This window comes from Dipteris shenzhenensis, chromosome 17 (genome assembly GCF_047967505.1).
Source record: "Dipteris shenzhenensis isolate YYH24624 ecotype China chromosome 17, Dip_SZ_1.0, whole genome shotgun sequence".
In the NCBI taxonomy this organism is placed as follows: domain Eukaryota; kingdom Viridiplantae; phylum Streptophyta; class Polypodiopsida; order Gleicheniales; family Dipteridaceae; genus Dipteris; species Dipteris shenzhenensis.
This window is the reverse complement of record NC_141612.1, coordinates 3,260,798-3,286,522: the sequence shown is the minus strand read 5'-3', so window position 1 is coordinate 3,286,522 and position 25,725 is coordinate 3,260,798. Positions and strand designations below refer to the sequence as shown.

The following is a 25,725-nucleotide window of genomic DNA, read 5'->3' as shown; positions in this document are numbered from 1 at the left end:
CTACAAGGGAAATAGAAGATGAGCAGCATGCGCTCTTGAAAGGCCGAGCTTATGCTCACATCAGGGAGAGACATGGGGATAGTAGCAAGAATTAGTAGAGCGTATTGGAACAGCCAGCCCACAAGCTTGGAAGCAACATAAAAGAAATCTTGGAACACCGCAGCAAAGTTCTCGCATTAGCACACAAATGAGCTCAGAAAATACAACATAGAAAAGATTTGTGAGAATTGTCTATCACTGGATGTAACTGACCACTATTTAGTTTAATAGTGGCCACCAGTCCCATAGATCCTGTAGGGTCTCAAGAGGACTTTAAGACAAAGTACACACATTGGGGAGTGAGCTACAACAAATGAAGGGCAAGCAAATAACATCAGATGGAGGCAGCAAAGTTATGGATGAGCTCAAAGCAGAAAATGCAGCTCTTAAGAAAGAGATGGAGGCCATGCAGACTACCATGAATGGTAAACATGCCGAGTTCGCACAATAGCTCAACAAGGGGAAAGAAGTGATCTTGAATGGACAGAAGTTGTTAAAAAGGGATCAGCAGCTCCCAAAAAAGGGCTCATTTCTGAAACACTAGAGGAAGAGAAAAGACGGGCCAATAAAGCAATGAATGTCCTAGTCAGAGGTTACAATGGGAGACACCCTAATGGCAGATGCTCAAGCCCTACTTGCCAAGATGGGAGTCAACCTTACATGTGAGCCAGCTTGGAGGGTAGGGAAGACGGAGATACCAACAAAACCATAAAGTGCTGAAACTCCGGACTGCAATAGCTAGGTTCAACCTCATGAGCATGCGAGCATCCTTGAAGGGGACCAAAAACTACTTTGATGATGACCTCACCCTTCTGTAGCAGGAACATAGAAGGGAAGGCATGACACGAGTAATGGCAGCAAGGGAAGCAGGGAAATGGGCTGCCTACAGGGATGGCAAAGTGATTATCCAAGAAAGAAAGAAATTTTATTAGAGTCTTCAGAAGACCGATGGGTCTATGAGACTGAAAGAAAACCTGATACAAATCACAGTAAGGGTGGAGCTACTGAAACGAGCATCATCACCCATGCTGAATCCTAAGTCTGATCATACATAATCAAATACATCTAGATGTAACAATGAAAAGAAAAGGACTGGAGCGGAGCGGAATCCTCCGTATGTCATGTCCCCCTGGCTGGTGCATAGCTGGTGATGGGACGTTGGTGCCCGTCAAGGGGTGCCGTGCGTCTCGGTCTCCTGGACGAGGCTCGATGCAAGACCAGAGCCACTGTGACTCCCGTGGGATGCATCCCGGGTCTAAACAATGAGGGAGGTCCCCCAGAGTGATCTGTGTGTCCCCTCGATGTCTCGTGTGTCGTGCTGCGATCGTCGGGTCGGGATCTCTGTCACATCGACAGCTAGAGACTAGACGGTCAATGTCACTCGATGGGAAGAACTCTGTGATCTTGCTCTGAGAGGTGTCTGGTGATGTGGTCAAGCCCCGTCGCCTGAGTAAGTACTCTCTATGTCAGATTCCCTCGTGAATGAAGGCCGCGAGGCATCTCTGATCTGGGTAGGCGAGGAATCTGGAAAGGAGCCCGGAGCCATCTCTGAAGAGGCAGTGGTAGCGACCTCGAATCTCATAGTACACTGGGCACCTGAAAATAAAATGCTCCTCCGACTCAACCTCCTGACAGTCGCACAATATGCATAAGCGATGCTCCCTAGGAATCCCCTCTGCTCTGCCCCTCTCTATGCGGAGGCGGTGTGTTGATATCCGAAACTGTCCGATGGAGATCCGTAGTGAGTGAGGCATATGAAGCTCAGTGTACCCCGGTGGTGTGTTGATATCCGAAACTGTCCGATGGAGATCCGTAGTGAGTGAGGCATATGAAGCTCAGTGTACCCCGGTGGTGTGATGAATCCTTCCTCCGAAATGCGAAGACAGTTTCGGGAGAAGGGAAGAAGGAAGAGGGGGAACTATGACCGTGTCAAAGCCGGGAGGGAAGTGCACAAAAAAAGCTGAGTATGGCTGTATGGAACTGTAATGGTACCCTTTGGTCCGACCCAGGTGGCTTCTCGGAGACATACACAGACAAAGACATCATCTTCTACACTAAGACACATGACAGCCCAAAGAGAGGGCTGCCCACAGTGACAGGATACATTTAGGAGTCAGCTCATAGGAGAGAACTGAGGAGAGATCGTGGAGTACGAGGATTTGGAGGCATAGCTGTCCTTTTCAACACACACTTGAGACCGCTTATATCTGTGGTACGAAGAGAGGAACATGCACGTCATATGTGGATACGAGTACAGCTGCTAGATGCCCGACCGATCTTCATTGCAGTATGCTACTTCCCTCCAGACACGTCATCATATGCTCATGATGTCACTACAGAGGGACACAGCCCTTATGAGACGATACATGATGATATCATAGAGTTCTCCAGACAGGAGCCACCCTCCTTCTGGGGAATTTCAATGCAAGGACAAGGATGGGCAAGTTGTCTTACTTGACTTCACATATGAGAGAGACCCCCACATGATGCCGGAGTTAGATGCAGTAGAGCTTAGGATTGGGAGACATTCTGCAGATACCTCACATGTGACAGCATACGAACGACGCTGGGAGCTGTCCACGATCTCATCATCTACAATGGCCTTCAAAGATAGCCATCATTTGGGGGATTCACATGTTTTCCACATGGAGGCGGGACTAGCACAGTGGACTACCTACTGGGCCCATTGGCTTTTGTCTCAGGGATACATGACCTCACTGTACCCCCCCTCCCCCACTCAGAGCCGACCACTCATATCTGGCCTTCGGTGTTCTTGCTACTATGCCAACCACAGGGAGAGTTCCTACCGCAGCCCGCGCACCCAGATCCACTTTGACCGCGCCCTTGCTCCAATGTATGCATGTCACTTAGCTAGAGAGCTTCCGGCCCTACTGGAGCGTGATTTAGACCTCGACCACGCTTCATCCACCCTTGTCACAGTACAATGATACAAGATGCTGCCACCAGATCCTTTCCTACAACCCGATCTTCACGTGTACGAGATGGCAAGATGCCTCAAAACCCCTGGTTTGATGATGAGTACAGAGAGATGCGAACCCACCTCACACACGAGCGAGCCTTGGGTCGGTTGACGTCACATGAGACACAACAGATCTTTCAACGACTGACACGCCGCAAGAGACGAGCCTTCCTCACATAGGATGGATGAGATCATCAGATCGTTTCAAGAAGGAGACCCGATCACTGGATGGGGACTTCTTTCAGAGGGGAAGCCACCCATCCCCATCACTGATCCGGGAGTATGGCACACTTATGCATGCTCCCTATATGATGTCCCAAGGAAGACACCGCCAGACATGTCCTCTATGCCCAGAGCCACTACTTGCCATCTATTCACTACACAGAATGTGCGGGCTGCACTTCGCCGCCTCCACAAACAGAAAGCACAGTATCATGAGGACCTCCAAACAAAGCATTTTGCACATGGGCATGAGGTTCTATCCCCGATTCTTGCACATATGTTTAACCTTGCAATTTGTCACGGCTTCCCACCAACATGGAGCACCACCACTATCGTACCAATACACAAAGCAGGAGACCTCATAGACACTGGGAACTATCGCACCCTCATGATTGGCCACACATTGGCCAAGATCTATGGATCGGTCCTAGAGTGGGAGATCAGCATGAAGGGCCGGAAAGAGGAAGAAGAGCAAGAGGGAGAGAATGAGAGAGAGAGAGACTCAAATGTGCGGGTGTGTAAAGTGATGAGCCACACCACAAACTCTTATGTTTTATTAGGATTAGGTTTTACCCTATGACTGTCTTAAGACAGTCATAGGTGTCCTATCTTTAATTCTTTAATAAAGGGGTGGCAATGTGCCTTTACCCCAACAACCTCCCACCTAAAGGCCAATGTGCCTAAAGGGGAGAAAAGAATAAAAATTACAGCAATATACAGTTACTGTATACAAGACCATAAAATAAGAATGGTCTCATCCTAATCCCATGATGTGGCGGCAATGTGCAAACCGCTCTGTAGGCAAGCTCTTAGTGAGCAAATCTGCAGGATTATCATCAGTATGCACTTTCACAAGCTCAAGTCGCTTGTCTTCCAATACCTCCCTGATGAAATGATATTTCACATCTATGTGCTTGGTCTTTTGATGAAAGACCGGATTCTTTGCCAACATGATAGCACTCTGACTATCACAATGCAAAACTGGCATATCTCCTGTAATGCCCAAATCTCCCACCAGCCGAGTAAGCCATATTGCTTCCTTGCAAGCCTCAGTGGCTGCAACATATTCAGCTTCAGTAGTTGACAGTGCAACGCATTTCTGCAACCGAGACACCCATGATATAGCACCTCCTGCAAATGTGAAAATATAACCGGTAGTAGACTTCCGGTTATCTGCATCCCTGCATAGTCTGAGTCTGTAAAACCATGCACCAATGCATCCTGCCTACCATAGCATATGCACAAGTCTTTGGTACCTTTGAGATACCTCAAGACACCTTTCACTGCTTCCCAGTGCCGCTTGCCTGGATTTGCCATATACCTGCTGATGACTCCCACCGCAAAAGCAATATCCGGACGAGTGGCAACCATGGCATACATCAAAGAACCAACTGCAGATGCATACGGAACCTTGGCCATTTCAGCCTTATCATCATCTGATCTGGGGCTGCCCTTACTGCTGAGTTTTAAATGTGGAGGCAACGGGGTACTAATAGACTTCCCCCCCTCCATTTTAAACCTCTGCAGTACTTTGTCAATGTACTCCTTCTGTGACAGAAACAAAAGTCCCTTGGACCTGTCACGAGTAATCCGCATGCCAAGAATATGGTTTGCATCACCCAAGTCTTTCATGTCAAAACACTTATGCAATTGTTTCTTCAAAGCACTAATCTCATGCTGAGATTTACTGGCAATCAGCATGTCATCCACATATAGAATGAGTAGCATCAAACTGCCATCCTTTGCCCGTTTGGTGTACAAGCAATGATCGGTCTCACACCTATGATACCCTTGGGACTGCATAAAAGCATCAAACTTCTTGTACCATTCTCTTGGTGCCTGCTTGAGTCCATACAAGCTCCTCTTGAGCTTACACACAAGCTGCTCTTTCCCTTTAACAGCATATCCCTCTGGCTGATCTCATCATGAAGATCTCCGTGAAGAAAAGCAGTCTTCACATCCATCTGACATAAATCCATGTCCTCATGAGCAACAAGAGCTAACACTGCTCTCAAAGTAGTCATCTTGACTACAGGGGAAAAGATCTCATCAAAGTCAATACCTTTCTCCTGCTTAAATCCCTTGGCAACCAATCTGGCTTTATACCTCGGTAAAGCATTTGAATCCACTTTGACTTTGTAAACCCACTTGCATGGCAAAACCTTTCTGCCTGCAGGTAGCTGCACCAAGTCCCATGTATCATTTTGAAGTAGAGAGTCCATTTCAGACTGCATGGCTTTCTCCCACTTCCTTTTCTCCGTTCTTCCCATAGCTTCCTTGAAGCTGGAAGGCTCACCACAATCTGTCAGCATGATAAAATCAGCCACATTATTGGCTCCTGGAACAAACCTGGCAGGAGGCCGTTGTACACGGGTGCTCCTCCTAACAAAATGTTCCGGATTAGGCTGCTGTCCAGCCTGTTCGTCATGCATGACGGGTGGCTGTGCCACCATATCTGGCTGTTCTATAGCCCCATTTGCTGGCATATTCAGTGGTGCATCATTGGCAAAATTATCTGGCTGATTTTCAGCCTGTATACCCTCTTGAACAGGGTTAATTGCAGCAGCCTGCTGCTGCATATAAATGGGCATTCTTTGCTGTCCGACATCATCATAAATAACCCTCCTGTATTCCACAGGTTGCACGGGTTCTTTGTGTACACTATCCTCTTTAAAGATGACATCATTGCTGCGTATAATCTTCCGTTTAACGGGATCCCATAACCTGTACCCCATTTCACCTTCGTCACCATAACCCATAAAGATGCATCTAAGAGACTTTGGCTCCAGTTTGGTGCGCAGTTCTTTGCGTATATGAGCAAAGCACTCGCAGCCAAATACACGTAAGTGCTTATATGAAGGTGGCTTGCCAGACCACACCTCCTCTGGCACTTTCAACTCCAAAGCCTTGTTTGGCGACCTGTTAATAATGTGAACTGCTGTTTGCACGGCTTCTGCCCAAAAGCCATGGGATAATGCAGCATAAGACAACATACATCGAACCTTCTCTTGAATAGTTCGATTCATCCGCTCACTTGCACCATTTTGAGATGCATTATGAGGGGCTGTGAGTTCCTGTTTAATGCCCTTAGCTTCACAAAACTGTACAAAAGCATGTGACACATACTCACCCCCATTATCGGATCTGAGGCATTTCAGCCTACGACCTGTCCGATTCTCAACCTGAGCGACAAACTTCTTGAAAGCATCTAAGGCATCGCCCTTATGCTTCAAGAAATAGACCCACACTCTGCGTGTGGCATCATCAATAAAAGTAATGAAATACTTTGCACCCCCTAGTGATAACTGTGGCATCTCACACAAATCAGTGTGCACTAGATCAAGCGGTGCTCTATTCTGGGGAGTTCTCCTCTTATGAGGAGTCACAGAGTGCTTGCCAAATATGCAATGATCACAAGTAGGCAAATCTGAAAAAGAAAGAGACGGCAGATAACCCAAACGTGACAGTTCTTGCATTCCTTTAACAGACATGTGTCCCAACCGGCTATGCCACAATGAAACCTTTGGCAGCTCGGTTATGGCAACAACATGATTACCCACACTCGAAACATAAAGAGGGTACAAGGTATCACTCTTATAACCCTCAGCCACTACAACCTGGCCATCAGTAATCACCCATTTGGAATCCCCAAATGTGGTGTGGTAACCACTGTCATCCAACAAGCCAGTGCTAATCAGATTTTTCTTGATTTGCGGCACATGGCGGACACCATCAAGCATGAATATGCGTCCATCAGGAAATACTATCTGTATACTGCCAATCCCTGCAATCTGACATGCATAGTTGTTCCCAAGATGAACAACTCCATGAGTACCTATGTAGGAAGTAAACCACTCCCTATGAGGAGTAACATGAAAAGAAGCACCTGAATCCAAAAGCCAGGTGTGCATGTCATGGCCATCAATAACCAAAGTATGTGCAATAACAGCAGAAGAGCATAAAACATCATGTATGTCACTGTCACTGTCCTCTGCTGCAACATTCACTGCATCCAAGTCATCTGCCTTGGCTTTGCCTTTGCCTTTACTTCCACTGCCTGCATCCTTTGTTTCAGCCTTCTTGGCTTTCTGATCCCGTATGAACTTGAAGCACTTAGACTTCACATGTCCCTTCTTGCCACAGTAAAAGCATTCAATATCCTTTTTGCCACGGGACTGACTGCGGGATTTGGACTTACTAGCAGATCTCCCCTTCTGCTGAGTCCTGCCTCTATCCTGTACCTGCAAAGCATTTGAAGACTTGCTGCCCATATTATTTTTCCTGCTCATCTCCTCCATAAGGAGAGAGCTCTCCACATCAGCATACATAAGAATGACATTTGAATTTGACAGGGTGGTCTTGAAAGTGTCCCAACTCTCAGGGAGGGTACACAACAAGAAGGTAGCCTTGAACTCCTCATCAAGATTCAAACCCTGTGCAATCAGCTGTGTAAAGATGGCATTGAACTCACTCAAGTGTGAGGTCATAGTTGTACCTTCCTTCATGCGAAGATCAACCAGCTTCTTCAACCAATAAACCTTACTGGCTGAACTCTTTTGGGCATACAACTCTGCTAGCCTCTGCCATAGGCCATAAGAGGTCTTTTCAGCCTGAACATTGAACACAAGAGTATCAGAAATAGTGAGCATGATAGCTGCCCTTGCAGACAAATCAAGCTCCTCCCATTCATCATCTGCCATGTCAGATGGCTTGACACCCTTCACCCTTATGGGCTTAGAAATCTTCTTTAACAGAAGTACATTCAAACACTGTTCTGCCCATAATGCATAATTGTGTGCTCCTTCCAGTTTCTTTATGTTCAGAATTGATGATTCACTTCCCCCTGATGCCATATCAGATAAGGAAAGTGCCTGATTCCTTGGAAGTAAAAAAGACTGAATAAAATTCTGATTTCTCAGAAAAAACCTGCTCTATCAAGAGCCAGAAGCACTCAGAATAGTGCTGTTTTTACTGTCAAAAAAAAAATCTGCAGCAAAACAGTAAATGTCCCTGGAGTCACTGTACCTTCTGACACACTGTACCGTGCTCAAATAGGCATAAACAGTAAATCCAGAATGCTACAGCTGTTCCACAAGTGCTTTAACAGTGCATCATCAGCTGACAAAACACAAAACACTGCTGTAAACACTGCTGTCCTGATCACTTCTCCCACCTCAGATGAGGTATTGCACTGATTTAATATGCATAAACCACTTGGCATACACTGTTTTGTTCACCAAAAAAAATCAGATACTTCAGCCTGTCACAAACCTGCAACAGAAAAATGGGATAAATCCCACGCAATCACCCTTCTGCCAAGGGGATAAAAGGCATCTGAGGGTCTCAGACAGTAACCCAAGTGCTCTCAAGCAAAATCTGGGCAAAAGCCCTTTGATCTGACACCTGAACCAAGTGAAGAACACCTCAACACTGAGGTAGCATACAAAATGTAAATCTCTCTGACAAAATCAACTAACAGTGTAATGCAAATACTGCCCTGTGTAGAAATGACATACACAGATCCCAACATACAAACACTCAATGAGGAACCTTTTGAGCACTGTCAACGATGGACAGTTAGGGACCGAGTAAACTCGATGCGCCCTGGCCAAGCGTGGCTCAACTGAGGTTCTCTGAGTGTTGCACAAGAAATGTGACCTGCAAGAAAATGTCACCGCCACACTGCGAAAATCGAGACAAATGTGTGCACTCTGGCACCACAGTACCTCAAGGCATACAAAGCATCAACTCCCGGGCAAAAGCCCTATGATCTGCTCACCCGTAAACTGAGATTCAAACCCAGTAAAAGCATAAAAGTCCTCTGCAAAATCAAGGCATTTCCTTCACGAAAACAGATAACTGTGCAATCAACCACACACTGTGGTTCTGTTCACCTCAAGCACGAGGGAGATGAAGGTACTTGCTGTACTTTCAAGAAAACACAGTTTTGAGAACTGAAAGATGATCCTGAATGAAGAGCAGAGTGCTCTTTCTCCTTCTCTTTCTTCCCCCAAAAAAAAAGATGTACCTGCTGTACTTTCGTACCTGTGTACCTGTGTAGGGTACAAATGTACCTGCTGTACCTGTGCAGGGTACAGATCCAAGGAGAAATGTACTCCTCTGACGCAGATCCAGAAAAAAAAATTGCCTTCCTGTCGAAATTCCCTGACACAGCTCCCTGTCACCGTCCGTACGGCGATCCGTACTGTACGGTAGAAGGCTGTCCGTACGGCTGTACGGCCGACGTCTGTTCGTACGGATGTACGGACGACGTACGTCCGTACTATTGTACGGCGCGCGAAATGGCGCCTGCGCCTGCGCGATGCGCTGCCCGCTGCAGCCCACGCTGCCTCGCTGCGCTGCCCTGCGCGATGCGCTGCCGCCCTGCTGTCCCGCTGGCCCGCGATGCACGCTGGCTGCTGCCCTGCTGTCCCGCTGACCCGCGCTGCCTGCTGCGCTGCCCTGCGCTGCTGTTGCGCTGCCTCGCTGCAGCCCTGCTGGCCACTAGGGCAAAGAGGTAGGGGGAGTGGGTAGACGGAGTGGGGCTGGCTCTGATACCAGTTGAAGGGCCGGAAAGAGGAAGAAGAGCAAGAGGGAGAGAGTGTGAGAGAGAGAGACTCAAATGTGCGGGTGTGTAAAGTGATGAGCCACACCACAAACTCTTATGTTTTATTAGGATTAGGTTTTACCCTATGACTGTCTTAAGACAGTCATAGGTGTCCTATCTTTAATTCTTTAATAAAGGGGTGGCAATGTGCCTTTACCCCAACACAGCAATCATACAGAGGCACTAGGCAGCGAGCACTAGGGTAGACAGGATTCAGGAGGCAACACTCTACTCTAGACCACATTTTCACTCTAAGGGCTATCATTGAGGAGGTAAGGTCTAGACATCAGAAAGTCTACACGTGTTTCGTAGACTTTCGAAAGGCTTTCGACACTGTCCCACGATCCTGTATGATCAGAAGACTACAAGAGATGCAAATTCCAGAGACGCTGATCTCGAGTGTGATGAGCTTATATAAGTCAGTCAGAGGCAGGGTCCATGCTCCAGGTGGTTTATCGGATTGGGTCGAGAGCACTATTGGGGTGAAGTAGGGATGCCCTCTCTCACCAACTCTCTTTGGACTCTACATCGATGAGATCACATCATCTATCATAGATCGCCTAGGGGGCGAGGGTTCAATACTGGGTGATCAATTCATACAGATATTGTTATACCTTAATGATATGGTCCTTATATCCTCTTCGACGGAGGGGCTGCAGAGAGATCTAGAGGCATTAGAGGTGTTCTGCAGAGAGAGACACGACGGTCAACCTTGGGAAAACTAAGGTTATGATCTTCAATAGCTCACGAGCAGTGATTCACCAACTTAGTTTCACTTATCGTGGCAATCCAGTGGAGATAGTACAGTCGTACACATATTTGGGAGCAACCTTCACAGGACCCATCTTCACGATGACCCATACAGCCCATGCGCAGCTCACACGAGGGCGTAGTGCTTTGGCTAGACTAGAGCCACAGTGCTTCCAAGCGCCCTTCCAGGATCCACCGACAAAGGGCTGGCTTTTTGACACACTGGTGTGATCGACTGCCATGTAAGATGATCCGATCTAAGCCCTCAGTCCCACATGAGATAGTACAGGCAAAGTTCGCCATGACACCTCTCCAGGTTGATGCCATCTTTCAAATAGTGACTTTCATCCATAGAGTCTGGGACTTACCCCACTAGAGACTTCCGAGGTTGGCCCTAGAGTCATCCATACAGCTAGTAGAGAGCGGGGTAGACACATGGTATGCACGCATATCTACATGGCTTGCCAAGCACGGTATCCAAATGGACAGGCTTCCCCCCTTTCAGTACAGCATGGATCCTGAGTCTATCCCATGAGATGAGATCAACCGTATCATACGGTTAGACCTCCTCCAGTTTCATACATCCCGGACTTGGGGGGAAGATCAGGAGCTCCCCACCAAGACCCAATTCTACCACGACCACTTCCTGAGAGTATCAGAGGAGGGTATCATCATCAAATCCCAGTATCTCGAGGACAAAGGAGTCTCCCATGCACTGAGGATTGCCATTGGTCAGATGCGGGCTTCATCCCATCAGCTGAGGATCGAGGCAGGGAGAGCAGCAGGTATAACCAGAGAGCAGCAAGTCTGCACACTATGTACGCTGGGGGCAGTTGAGACAGAGGAGCATTTTCTTTGAGTTTGCCCAACCTACTACGAGATCCTGGGGCGCTACCAATGTCTCTACCTAGAGGGGAGTAGCTTCGGCCCTTTATCACGACTAATCCATTTCCATGACCAGATCTGTATCGGGCTCTATCTGATGGAGATGCGTCGGCGTAGGGAGACACTACTGCGATAGATCACACAGCAGCAGGGGATGGCCAGACCACCATAGGACATAGAGGATGGCCGGCTACAGCCACGCATCACAGACATCTATACATTTGAGTCATCCCCAAGACACAGTGGAGTGGAGGAGGAGCTAGCCGACATGAGAGGAGTTGGATTAGCAACCGACACGGTACCACCGAGAGAGGGACGTAGAGACCACATGCGCGACAAAGAGTCCCCAGAGTACACTCTATTGAGGTCCGACCTATCACAACTATCCTCAGGGGGAACCGACAGAGACGAGGGGTTGCAAGGGTCTTACGAACCCCTTGCCTCAACCCATAGCGGCTTGTATGAGTCACTTGTGATTGTACTTTGTCTCATAGGCCCACGAGGCCTCTTGAAGACGTTAATCTCTCTCTCTCTCTCTCTCTCTCTCTCTCAGTCTTAAACTGATGTAAGGCCAACTATATATATATGTGTGTATGTTTTATCTAGGCTACAATATAGGTACTCTCTAAATAAATGGAGCTGCTTTTGCACTCCTTGGGAGCTGCCCTGCGCCCTCCCTAAGCTGATGTACTAGATGGCTTTCATGTTGTCCCATAGACCTCTTGGTCTCCCGTGGACGTTAATAGACTTTCTTTCTCTCTCTCTCTCTCTCTCTCTCTCTCTCTCTCTCTCTCTCTATCCCTATCCTCCTCTATGGCCTTATCCGTTGATGGGGACCAGCGATGCTGGTATAGTCGTCTTTCCAGTTGGTTCACCCGACTGGGCCTCGACTTAGACCGGTTTCCTCCTTTTCAGTACAGCCTCAACGCTCCACCATCTCCCCTCTCCCCCACTGACCAGGAGGTCAACCGGCTCATTCGAGCGGATCTGCTTCAGCTCCACACCTGGCGGACATGGTTTCTTCACTCCGAGCTTCCTGTGAAGCTCGACTTCTACCGTCGACACTACCTCCAGATCTCACAGGAGGGCTTCATCACACCTCCGGGTTACACACAGCTTCATCTACCACATGCCCTCCGGATCTCCCTCGGTCAGTTTAGGGTCTCGTCACACCGATTACGGATCGAGAGCGGACGCGCAGAGGGTATCCCACGAGAGGACCGCCTTTGCCCACTTTGCGACTTGCAGGAGATCGAGTCGGAGGAGCACTTTGCTTTCAGATGTCCTATCTATTATGCCTTTCGAGGCCAATACCACTGCCTCTTCCACAACGGATTCGGCTCCCTCCCACACATGCTGCAGTTCCCGAATCAGCGATGCCTAGCCGCTTTCTTACATGAGATGACTCGCCACCGAGATACCTCTCTCCGAGCACGGCGACACGAGCAGCACACACAGCGTGAGGACACCCAACGGCATATCACTGACTTCTTTCAGTCATAGGATACCTCTTCTCAGTCTAGCCGACGACGCGGACGTGAGCGAGAGCCAGAGCCACGACAGCTGCGTCAGCGGACAGACTCACACATCTAGGTCCATGACATCTCGTCTCTGCTCTTTGCCCGCCCCACCGGGGTTACCGTTGCCCTCATCCACAGGGCCACCCGCCGCCCCCGACGACCGAGCTCGACTAGGCCGCGTGACGTCAGAGGCCAATCATCTATCACAAGGTTTTTTCCGACCTCCCATTTGACGGTCCCTCTATGATTGGTCTCTGACGATCACCACCTGCACATGTATACTGTATCTCCCCCCTCTGCCCCATTTTTGGTGCCCCCCCCTTCTTTTTTGTATCATCTGGAGGTAGACACATATTTTTTGTATCAGGACTAGACACACAGTCCTTCATAACCTCTTTTTTGTAGAAACGGTTGGTTGGCCCGTTTTGAGACCACCACCGTTATGCTCATTGTATCAGTTATCTTTAGTCTCATAGACCTTCACGGTCTCCCGAAGACTTTAATAAACTTTCTTTCTTTCTTTCTTTCTCTCTCTCTGTGCAGTCAGCGCCATATTTAGTAGTTAGGGCAGGCATAGTTAGTAAGAGAGTATTCCATGCCCCTTGCCCATCACAGTCCTCATTTGGAAGCTCACAGGTGTGGCATTGACCCTCGTCGTCCAACAGATGGATAGTGTATGAATGCATGAAGGCATATTTGGAGATGTGGATTTATGAGTGCATCAATATCTAGCTGAATGAAATGCATGAATGTATGTATGAAGGTTTGTGCCTGTATGGATGTACGGACACATGAATTCGTACATACCTATAGATGATGGATTTGTGCCTGTTTTGCCTGTATGGATATACGGATACATGAATGCGTACATACTTATAAATGGTGGTGAATGTATGTATGACGGTTTGTGCCTGTATGGATGTACGGATACATGAATGCGTACATACCTACAGATGCTGGGTGACTTTTACTTAGCCATCGGTAAAATCATGGCAAACAAAAAACCCATAAGAAATATGCTTTCCTCACCAATATAACCTGCATATGAACCTATGTTCGTGTCTGACTTTGCAATGCCAAAATCTCGAACCTGCAAATAAAAACAAGACACAATTTTCACACCATCAATGTTTTGCTGGTAAGCAACCACAGAATCTTGACTTTGATTGGGTAATTTAATTGAGGTTGCACATTTCTGTTCGAGCAATGGTTCAGCCCAAAATTCAAAAGGAAGAAAATTTTGTAATTAAATATTATGTGTTACGGAGGTCTGTACTGAATAGTAACCAGGCTTACCATGAAGTATATAAACGGGAAGAGTGAAGAAATCGGTAGTGCTGTAGACAAACACAATTCACGAGGGAAACTATTAGAAACGTATTAAAATAATAATAAAGAAACATTGAGACTATAAATAAACACAGAAATTTCAAAAAGAGCAACCCCAGGTAATGTCCTCAAAACCTTAAACATTACTAATAGATTCAAATGTAGTGAGAGTACAGACTGTAACATGCATTGCTAAAAAATGCCCAACATCCTTCTTTAAACACCAAAACAGATTGCTTCAAGGATACCTTGGAAGTCAGAAAAACATACAGTAAGCATACTGAAACTTGTAAGATCGGACCATGAGCATGGATCCTACCATGCCAGAGGTATTCAAGGGTATGAAATTATATGAGGAAACCTTTTATTCAGGGTAGGATATATGTGCTCACTTTCTCAATAGGCATGCTCATTTTAGTAAGTAGAGCCACCAAGAGCTATAACCACAATTACAAAAGTTTTGAATTATGTGGACTTTGGATGAGATGAGCCAAAACTCCAATACGATCTAGGGTTCAAACATAATCTAACCGAGGGTATCTAATAAGGGTGAACAGAATCCAACCAAAAACAGAATCAACCAAGACTAGGTGATTCCCATTTGTTGAGACTAGAGCTAGCATGGATGAGATCTAGAAGTCTTCAAAATAGTTATCTTGTTAAGAAAGCTATTTAGGGCATTACCCTTGGTAACTAGTCCATAATTGCAAAAAAGTTGTGGATTACAAACACCAGTGAAGGGCTGATTGCAAATACAATTGGATTGTTATGGAACAGGGCAATAAACCTATGCTAACCCTCGCAAAAAAAATCGATAGGTAAAGGATTCCTCTACTCTCTCCAATGTAAAAAACTCACAAGGGCACAATGGAATGAAGAGTGTCACGGGTCAGTTATATATACTGTTCTTAAACTTAGACTTATGGATGGTTGGAGGGGTGAACACTGTGAAACGGCATGCCCTTTCAATGGACGCTTCCCATGAGGCACAACCCATCACAAGAGCTACTACTCTTCCAAAGAGACCTGCATTTTCATGAAGGGATACTTCTACCTACAGCATTGTGATGTAATGTTGGGATTATGGGGGTCACCTCCACCTGTGAACATCCAACTGAGGACATGGGGGAGGTGTACCAGCAGCATAGTTTGGGTCTGAGGGAAGCCACGTGGACAGGTCTAAAGACTTGGCACCTGCCAGATGGCGGTCTTGGAGGCAAGGAGCTGCTTGCTGATCAGCATTCACAGACTGGGTCGGTCTGGTTGGTTGGACACTACATTCGGTCACCCAGGCCGAGAAGTATTAAGCCCTATGAAAGGGGCCCAGCGGGCGCCTTGCTCATTCATTCAGGAGCCTCAAAATTGGCGGCAATTCCAGGAGCAGGAAGGCCAGGGATCAGGTTCTTTGTACCTCATACATTGGCTGCAGACAGGAGCAGAAAAGAGGTCTAGAATCAGCATATATACATTGCCTCACCATTGGCCGCATTACAGAGCAGCAAGGAAGTCTGATGGAGTGGCATCTGAGCAGATCACTGAAGCTCCATTGGAGCACGCAGGCTGACAGACCAGGTAGAAGACATTTCTGAGGTGCCAGGGGTCCACATCTAGGCAGTACCTATCTACTAGATGATGGCACACTAAGCTCTACTGATTATTGTTCAAGATGCGGGAGTATTGGCTGTACAGCAAACAGCCTTCGTCTCTGTTTTCTAACATGATATCAGAGCCCTGAAGAAGATTCACAAGGGTGTGGAGCTTGGATGTGAGAACCGTTGGAAGAAGATCTCGGTTCAAGCTTGTAAAAATCACGTGTCTAAAGGACATATACATTTACGATGAGAAGGAAAGTGACCAAGAGCCAGACAAGTGTGCCTTAGTGAGTTGGATTGCTAATATCTCAAACAGTTGCATCTGTCTTGAGTTTATTCCAGGAATGGCAACACATGAGCCGATTCCAAATTTTGGAGAAGCAAGCAAGCTGGATGGGGATAACTACCCTATCTAGAAGGAGAAGCTGCGAAGTCACGTGATGGCAACGAAATCTGAAACCTGAAGACGGGAAGGATGCAGCAGAAAAATTGACAAAACTAGCTGATCCAGAAGAGGTAGAAGAGGGCGAAGAGAAGGATACTAAAGCGCTGTCAATGATAATCCGGACGACAGCAGACGGAATGATTCCACACATTCAGATGGCGCATACTTCGATGGAAGCATGGGATATCCTGAAGGATCTTTATTGAAAAACGCCATGAGGATCGAGGGGGGAGACCATTCCAGGCTACCTCACAAAAGTGAAGGTGTTAGGAGATCAACTCACAGTAGTTAGTCATAAGTCATAAGTGGACGCAGTCCAGTTGCCGATGCTCATGCTCAACATGTTCTCAGAGACCTTCAAGACTTTGTAAAAAGCATTACAACTGCCGATCACTTTTGAGGAGCTTGGGGCAATGTTAGTTCAGGAGCAGGTTAGGGCAAGAATCTATGATGGGATAGTGCCAAATACAAAGCCTTCATTGCGTCAAGGCAAGAGTAAGGGGACCAGAAAGGGCAAGACTGGCAAATACAAGCCTTCATTGTGTCAAGGCAAGAGTAAGGGGACCAGAAAGGGCACGCCTAACAAGAAGAAAGAGGACCAATCTGATGATGAGGAGGACTCTTCTAGTGGAGGATGCAAAAATTAGAAGAAATGCTTCTACTGTGTCACATGCACCCCTGCACTTGGGTGCAATGTGACACACTAGCTACATCGACAAGTGTGTTATAGTTGCCTAATAGGAGATTTGTCGTATGCTTTGACCCCTTTGTGAGCCCTTGTCCAGGGACAGTCAGGCACAAGCTACGTAGGTCAGTCTCTCAGCCTTAGGTCAAGTCAGACAGTCAGTCTTGTTCACTAGTGCCCACTGAGAACAGTAGCTAGTTAGTGTTTCCATCTTAGGTTAGGCTAAGTCCAGGTCATAGCCTAGGATAGGAGCCCCAGAGGGGCCACCAAAGGCTGACCAAATGGACCAAAGGCAAGCAAGGAAGGCAGCCTGCAAAGGTTTCCCCCAAAGCTCCCTGGCAAATGAGCTAGGGAAGGGTTTTTATAGGCTAAGGGGCAGCAACCAGTCGGCTCAGCCAGGCTGGTTGGCTGGCTCTCTAGCCCCTATAAATAGGGCCCTTGCTGCCCTCTCTTCCTCACTCAGTAGCCGCCCACCTTCAGCCCTCGAAGAAGGCTCTATGCCTTCCCTAATCTGGCCCTGATCAGCCTCAGTACCTTGGCCATCAGTTCAGCTCACCTGTGGGAGAAGTACATGCAGCCCATCGGCAGGGTGTTGAACTAGCAGGTTTGGGTATTGTTTCAGCAGCTCTTTTCAGTTATCTTTTACAGTTTACACAGCTCACTTCTCAGCTCCATATTTCAGCCATCTCTCAGCTCTCTTTAGAATTTATTAGTCCTAGCTTTCACTCTCTCACTCACGCAATAACCCTACATCCCGGTGGACAGCACAAGCCTCTTCCTTGCCTTGCAAAAGAGCCCTACATTGTCAGTGTGGAGGACAACATCAAGGTCTCGGTATCGGTCAGCGTTGCCTCTCAAGTCTTTGGGTCTGCAATACATGTGCACAGAGTACTCTTCAGAAGTGTGTTTCCGTGCTCTCTCGAAGAGTGTTTTTTGTATTTCTCAGTTCTCCAAGTATAAAGCAAATTCTCCCTTGATTGGGGGAGGGTGCCGTTAGTGGGTACAGGGACACAATCGGTTGTCGACTCCATTCTCTCTCTACCCTTATCTCCTTTCTCTCTCTATGGTGCATACCGCTAATTCCTCACTAAAGGTTTAAAGAAGGTCTTGCTGTGATTACACGATCAGATTACCGTTGCATGTTACATACTATGACTAGCCTAAACATATGCGAGAGACAGCAGAGAGAAGAAGGCTGATCAGACGTATAGAAGAAGTCCAAGTGAAGCCAAAGGAGTCACAAACAGTGGAGGGAGAGGAGTCACAAGCAGTGGCAAGCATGTGACAACAGTAGAGCTTTTCTTGGCAATGACTCCGATTGTTGTTGAGATTAGGCATGCAGATTTAGGTGGAACTATTCTAATGTTTGACATTGAGAGATTGTCTGGTAAGCCAAAGGGACAAGAAACCTTTATGAAGGTGGTGCAAAGCATTGGTTGCTCAGGGCTTACACCACTTGCATGAAGGAAAAATCTTTGAAGAGACTTTGGGTCAGAGTTAATAGGGGCACAAAGACACAGTATAGAAATACACGTGGATGTTGTGGGTGCCTTTGGGAGGTTGTTTTCAATGCAAGCAGTCAAACAGGTGCAATATGCATATTGTTTGTGCATACATTCAAGCTTCAGAAGTTTGCATTGGGTTGTGAGGAGATGGTGAGTGAGAGAGAGCAAGAGAGAGTGAGAGCTGGAAGCTTGGAAGCTGAAAGCTTAGTTGCAATACAACACAATGAGAGAAGGATAAGGTTTTGTCCTAGTGACAAAACCTTAGTAGTCACTAACCATAGTTAGTGAACTAACTGCGGTTAGGGGGAAAAACCTCTTAAAGAGGGAAAAGTGCCCCTAACTAGCTTATTATATTACATTGGTCACTGCTGAATTATATCTATAATTCTAACACCCCCCTGCAGTGCCAATGTCATGTACAAGGCTGATCAATCACCAAACGGATATAAGTTCAGGGCACTACGAAATGCCTCAAACTTTTCACGTGGTAGTGCTTTGGTGAAAATATCTGCAACGTTGTCATGTGTGGACACAAAGATCATACTGATCTCTCCTGCATGCAACTTCTCTCTGACGTAGTTATAACAATAATCTATCTAATCTCTACTTCATATCACGGGAGCAGCATCATGAATCACCTCCCAGCCAATTCTTGCTAAGGCTAACCAGCAGACAGAGATATTCCATTCGAAAATCAACGTGAATAATTTCCTTCTCTTCTCTCTCTAGCCTCAACAAGCCCCAATTCCCTAGATAGATCTAGATGCCACACGTCATCCATATAGGGCCTTCCTAATGCAACATTTCACCCCTCTCTTGGGATGCATTAAATCCTTTGCCCCTAGGCACAATCTTTGCACTAGGCCCTTGGCCTTAGATCTACCTAGTCTGGTGCTATCAGCCCTCACCTAGGACCTTGACATTAATTCCCTCCCGATCATTTACATGAAGCGCAAACAAATATATCACAAAGATAGATCCTATAAGGGAAATGTCGACTGGTTCTTCCGAGGTCATGCTACCTCAGCCAGAGCGTAACAGTAGTGATAGTGAACCTCAATGTGCTTCGTGCGAGCATGAAACACTGGATTCTTTGCCACTGCAATGGCACTCTGACTATCAGTGAGAATTGGAGAAGGACCCTCCAAAGATAGACGAAGATCAGCAAATAGACGTCGCAGCCAGACACATTCAACTGTTGCTGTGAAAGCTGCCCTGTACTCAGCTTCACATGATGAGGTAGCCACTGTAGATTGTTTCTTGCTCAGCCAGGAAATGCAAGATTTACCCAAAAAGAAACAATTGCCACTAGTGGACTGCCTAGTGTCATAATCACCAGCCCAATCTGAATCACTGTAGGCATGCATCTGCAAGTCACCCCCCCTGGGAAATAGTAAGCCAAAAGACTTTGTGCCCTGCAAATAACGGAAGATGCGCTTAACTACCTGCCAATGCATAGTTTTTGGGCTGTGCATGTACCTGCTCACCTGAGATACTGCAAACTGAATATCAGGTCTAGTGTTGCAGAGATATATGAGGCATCCAACAGCCTGGCTGTAAAGTGTGGCATCAACTGATTCTCCTACATCATGCATTGTGAGTTTCAGCCCCGGCTCCATGGGAGTGGCTATGGGCTTACACTCATGCATGTTAAATCTGTCCAAGAGTTTCTGAACATACTTGGATTGAGACATAACAGTGCCACGTCTCTCATGAGAGAACTAGATCCCCAAATAAAAGTGAAGCAGCCCCAAATCTGACATGTCAAAGTTGGTCTGCAAATCAGCTTTGAAATCTGCAATTTTTTCTTCATTGGACCCTGTGAGCAGTAAGTCATCGACATAAAGAAGGATGACCAAAATTTCCCCCCCATCCATCTTGATGTAGAGGGTGCTCTCAGTAGGACTATTGTGCAGCCCCTTGCTGGTCAAAAAGGCATGGATCTTGGCATACCATGCACGAGGGGCCTGTTTCAGCCCATATAAAGCTTTGTTGAGCCTGCATACTTGAAGTGCATTTGCTGTAATTTCAAAGCCCAGAGGTTGTTTGACATACACCTCTTCCAGCAAGTCCCCATTTAAGAAGGCTGTTTTTATGTCCAACTGATGAACATTCCACTCAAAATGTGCAGCCATTGCAATAACTGATCGGATGGTGGTCATCCGGGATGTAGGAGCGAATGTCTCCTCGTAATCTATGCCCTTTTTCTGAGCATAGCCTTTGGCAACCAGCCTTGCCTTATATCTGTCAATGGAGCCATCTGGCTTCCGTTTGACCTTGAAAACCCATCGTGTGCCAATGGCATGTTTACCCTGTGGCAAGTCCACAACATCCCAAGTCTGATTTTTTGCAATGGACTGCAACTCATCGTGCATGGCATTCATCCAATGCACATTATCCTTTGCCTCTTCGAATGTGGCAAGCTCCTCCTCATCAAGGAAAGTACCTGCATATGCTGATTACTGAATTAGCACCTTCCATGTGCCTTGCTGCACTGCGAGTCCTGCCAGATAACGGAGCATCAATTTTACTCTCCCTGAGAGTCTGTAACAGCCAGTTTGGGACTGTTTTTGCTGCATGTATGTCTGCAATTTCTTGCTGCACCACCTGTTCCACTGCCTGTGGAGGGGGCAAGACATCCTGTGGCGGAACTGAAGCATCTGGAGGTTGCTGTAAATTCTGATTTGCATCCGAAAAATCAGCAGGGGAACCCAAGGCAATGGGTAGCAACCCCTCAAAGACATCCTCTGAAGGCGAAGGCATTTGAAATTCAGCCTGAGTGTGAGCTGAATTTTCAGAAAATATCACATCTCTACTTACTACGATCTTGCGTGTAGCAGGATTGTAGAGACGGTACCCCTTGCTTTCTGCACTGTATCTAACAAATATGCATTTGATGGCTTTATCTGACAATTTGTGCCTAAATTCAACTGGCACATGTGCATAAGCAAGGCATCCAAAGACTCGGAAGTGATCCACTGAAGGCTTACTGTCATTCCAGACCTCATAAGGAGTTTTTGTTTTTAAAGCCTTAGTGGGAGCCCGATTCAAAATGTAATTGGCACACATCAAACCCTCTAGCCAGAATTTATGAGGCATGTGTTTGCTTTTGAGCATACATCTGTCCATCTCCATGAGGGTTCTATTTTTCCTCTCAGCTTTGCCATTTTGCTGAGGGGTCAGCCTGACTGTGAGCTGATGCACAATACCCTTGCCTTTGAGAAAAGCATCAAATTCTGCAGACAAGTATTCCCCACCTCTATCCGTGCGCAATGTTTGTATCTTGAGTCCGGTTTCATTTTCTACCATGGCTGAAAAGTGTTGAAACACCGTGAACACTTCAGATTTCTTTGTCAGCCCATAAACCCAAGTAAAATTGGAGTAGTCATTAATAAATGTAACGAAGTAGAGATGACCACCCAACGATGGAGTCCTCATGGGACCACAGACATCACTGTGTATAAGCTGTAATTTGCGGACAGCTTTAACTGAACCATCCTTCTTGAAGGGGAATCTATGCATCTTACCTAAAATGCACCCTTCACAGGCATGTGGAGGAGGTATCTCAAGAGGTGGCAATGCATCAACCATGGAAAACTTCTGAAGTGTCATCAAGCTGTTGTAATGCATGTGGCCATATCTGGCATGCCATAATTCTGCATTCTGCATGGCAGCTGTAGGGGTAGAAACTGCAAGAGCGTGGGCTGCTCTTTTCTCAAAAATATCAAGCTGAAAAAGCCCACGCAGCAGAGTACCAGATAACCTTAAGGCATAGTCAGCTTCCCTGTCTCGGACAGCACATTTGTCATCCTCAAAGATGACCTGAAATCCCCCTCTGTTAAGAGTGGACACTGAAAGGATATTTTTGGTTATGCCAGGCACATATAAGACATCTGACAGTCTGAAAATTGAGCCATCAATGGCAGTGAGCTCAACCTCTCCTGTGCCACATACTGAATATGATGAGTTGTTGGCACAAGTGACTTTCTTACCAATGGGAGGTGGATGCAAGGAAGTAAAAAGACACTTCCTAGAAGTGATGTGCTTGGATGCACCGCTGTCAAAATACCATGTGTTCAGTGTTTCATTAACACTGAAAGCAGATGCATCTATAGAAGAGTCATAACTGCAAGTCAAAAATGCATATGTATCATCACTGCAAGTGACTGTATCTGGAACAGCCAACCTAGAATCTGAAATGCAAGATAAAAAGGCATAATCCTGTCCAACAAAGTTGGCTGTAGCATCCCCACTGTCAGATGCATGAGGAGCTGAATCTGAAACAGCCATACCTGAGCTGTTTTTCTTTTCTTTTGCAAGCCTTTTCCTGCATTCTCCTATGTGATGACCTGGCTTTTTGCAGTAGTGACAAAAACCCTTCTTCTTGGGCTTACTTGCATCATTTTTGGCCTTTTGTGAAGGCTGTCCTGACCCACTGGAAGGCTGATTTACTGATGTCTTTGCCTGTCCCTTTGTTTTTTATTTAAATTTTGAGAGCATGGCTTGTTCACCTGCACGTGAAGCCAAATTTTTCCTGGTCTGCTCTTCCTGAAGCAGAAGTCCTATCAACTAATGAAAAGTGAGAGGATTTGCACCCCCCCTCAATGATAAGTTCAGTGAAGTATGAAAGCTGAGATAAGACTCACGAAGAGAATTCAGAGTGGTTGTAATCATCTCTGAATCAGGAATAATTTCATCTATGTTTAACAATTGCTCTCTGAGATCCTGTAGCTTTGTGAGGTGGACTGACATGGAGTCACCCTCTTCCATATGTGTATTACTCAACTCTCTTTTCAAGAAAGATACCCTTGCATCATTTCGAGCTGCATACATGCTTTCCAAAATATCCCACGCTGCCCTGGAGGTCTTACACGACCGGATATACGGAATGATAAATCTTTTCACTGAAAGAGAGATGCATGACAAAGCTAAGGCATCCCGTGAATCCCATCTCTTCTGCTCTGGAGTAGTGACTGTAGCTGCACCAACAACTTGTCCTGCAGCTGCACCCTGTGCACGACCTCTTCCACCTCCTTGCTGAGGAGGGGTAGCAGGTGCAATATCTGCTGGTCGGATCTCATCCCCATTGACATAATCCCATAAATTGCGAGAAATCAGAATATTACGTACCATGAAACTCCAGAGGGAGTAGTTGGTACCATCCAACTTTTCTTCTTCTGAAAGACCACCGAACTGGAACTCATTCTGATTTTGATGGGCCATATCTGAGAAAAAGATTGAAGCAGATACAAAGCTGAATTCCCTTACTGGGAATGAAATGCACAACTCCCAAAAAACACAGCCAGGCACGGGCTGTAAATGCAACTTAGATTTTTGTACTTGCACTGTCAGAAATCTGTCCAAGCATCAAAAACTCTCCAAAATCTGCCAAAAGTGCTTCAAACACTCCAAGAAAGGCAGTATGAACTGAATACTCCAAAAAATGCTCTCCCAACACAAAAGCCCCAATTTGTGGCTTGAAATTGCAACCAAAAAGGGGCAAAATTACTAAAAGCCCCAAATCTGCAATTTCTGAACAAAAGCCCCAAATTTCAGACTAGATTTGCAGATCTGTCTGCAAAAGTCCCAAATTTTAGACAAAATCTGCAATTTTTGCTCCAGATGTAGCTCCGAAACTACACACTGATTGCAATGTCTGCAACATACAAAATGCCCCAAATGTACTCCCAAAAACTGAGCCAAACTATGGTTTTCTGCAAGATGTGCCTGCCAAAGATCACCTGCAGATGAAGGAAACCCTGTGCAGATCTGCAGATACAGATCTGCAAGTACAGATTGTACGGATGAACAGGTTGTTGCCACACGTGTGGTATTGAAGATCTGCACGCAGATCTACGGAAGGTACGGCTGGTACGGTAAGTACGGATGCAACGATTGCACGTATGGTCTGGTCGGTACGGTACTTACGATCTAGTACGACAAGTACGGAAGCAGCAGGTCTGATACAAACGGGGCTCCACGCGTGCAGTACGGTGACAACGATTTATACGATGACGAACTGCAACGGTGCAGGTACGGTCAACTATGGCGAGCTGTACAGGGAAACTGTACGGGAGCTGTACGACGTTGTACGGCTATCCGTACAGTCTGGCGACGATGTACGGCCGATGATGTACGGTGAGCAGGTCTGCAAGGCATTGTACGGACGACGATGGAGTACGACAGAGCTGTACGGCGAGCTGATCTGTACGGCGCAACTGTACGGCATGATTCCGTACAGTCGTACGGACTGTACGGACGAGATGATGCAGGCTGTAGCTGGAGCTCGATGGGGAGGTTGGAGCTAGAGGCAAAGAGTAGGAGCTGAAGGGAGCAGAGCACGGAGCTCTTGAACCCGCTCTAATACCAAATGTGAGGAGATGGTGAGTGAGAGAGAGCAAGAGAGAGTGAGAGCTGGAAGCTTGGAAGCTGAAAGCTTAGTTGCAATAGAAGAGTGTGAGAGTACAACACAATGAGAGAAGGATAAGGTTTTGTCCTAGTGACAAAACCTTATTAGTCACTAACCATAGTTAGTGAACTAACTGCGGTTAGGGGGAAAATCTCTTAAAGAGGGAAAAGTGCCCCTAACTAGCTTATTATATTACATTGGTCACTGCTGAATTATATCTATAATTCTAACATGGGCAACATGTATGCCTTGTGTTTCACAAGTAAGGAAATGGAGGGTAGGACACACAAGGGATCTTGCGAACGCCCCCCCCCTCCCCGCTCCCGTCTACCCCCCCTCGCACTGCGCGGCCCCCCCTCCCCTCCCCCTCCTCCTTCACCGTCGCCCCCGCCGCGCCCCTCCGTCCCCCTCTCTTCCCTCTCCGCCCGCCGTCCCCCCCCGCTCCGCTCCTCCCCTCTCCACTCTCCGTCCTCTCCCCGCCTCCCCCCCCTCGCGTTGCGCTACCACCCCCCCCCGCCCCCTCCTCCCCCCGCTGCGGCGCAACGCTGCCCCCCCTCCCCCTCCTTCCTCGCCTCTCCTCCCCGCCCCCTCTCGTGCTGCGCTGCCACACCCTCTCCCTTTCCCTCCTCCTCTTCCCCGCCCTATGCTGCGCTGCCCCCCCCCTCTCTCCTCCTTCCTTCCCCCTCCGCCACCCGCTCCCTCTCCACCACCTCTCCCCCCCCACTTCCCCGTACCTCTCCATCCCTCCCTCTTTCCT

The 25,725-nt window shown here is 47.1% G+C and overlaps 1 protein-coding gene across 1 annotated transcript in view; it reads right to left on the bottom strand.

Annotated features, from left to right (window-relative positions):
• LOC147891533 (protein ZINC INDUCED FACILITATOR-LIKE 1-like) overlaps window positions 1-25,725 on the bottom strand; it is a 227,507-nt gene that overhangs the window by 158,048 nt on the left and 43,734 nt on the right. The window contains exons 2-3 of the mRNA XM_087387922.1: window positions 14,300-14,340; window positions 14,033-14,093 (exon numbers count right to left, since the gene is read on the bottom strand). Coding sequence (XP_087244048.1) covers window positions 14,033-14,093; window positions 14,300-14,340 — 102 coding nt within the window. The remainder of the gene's footprint in view (window positions 1-14,032; window positions 14,094-14,299; window positions 14,341-25,725) is intronic.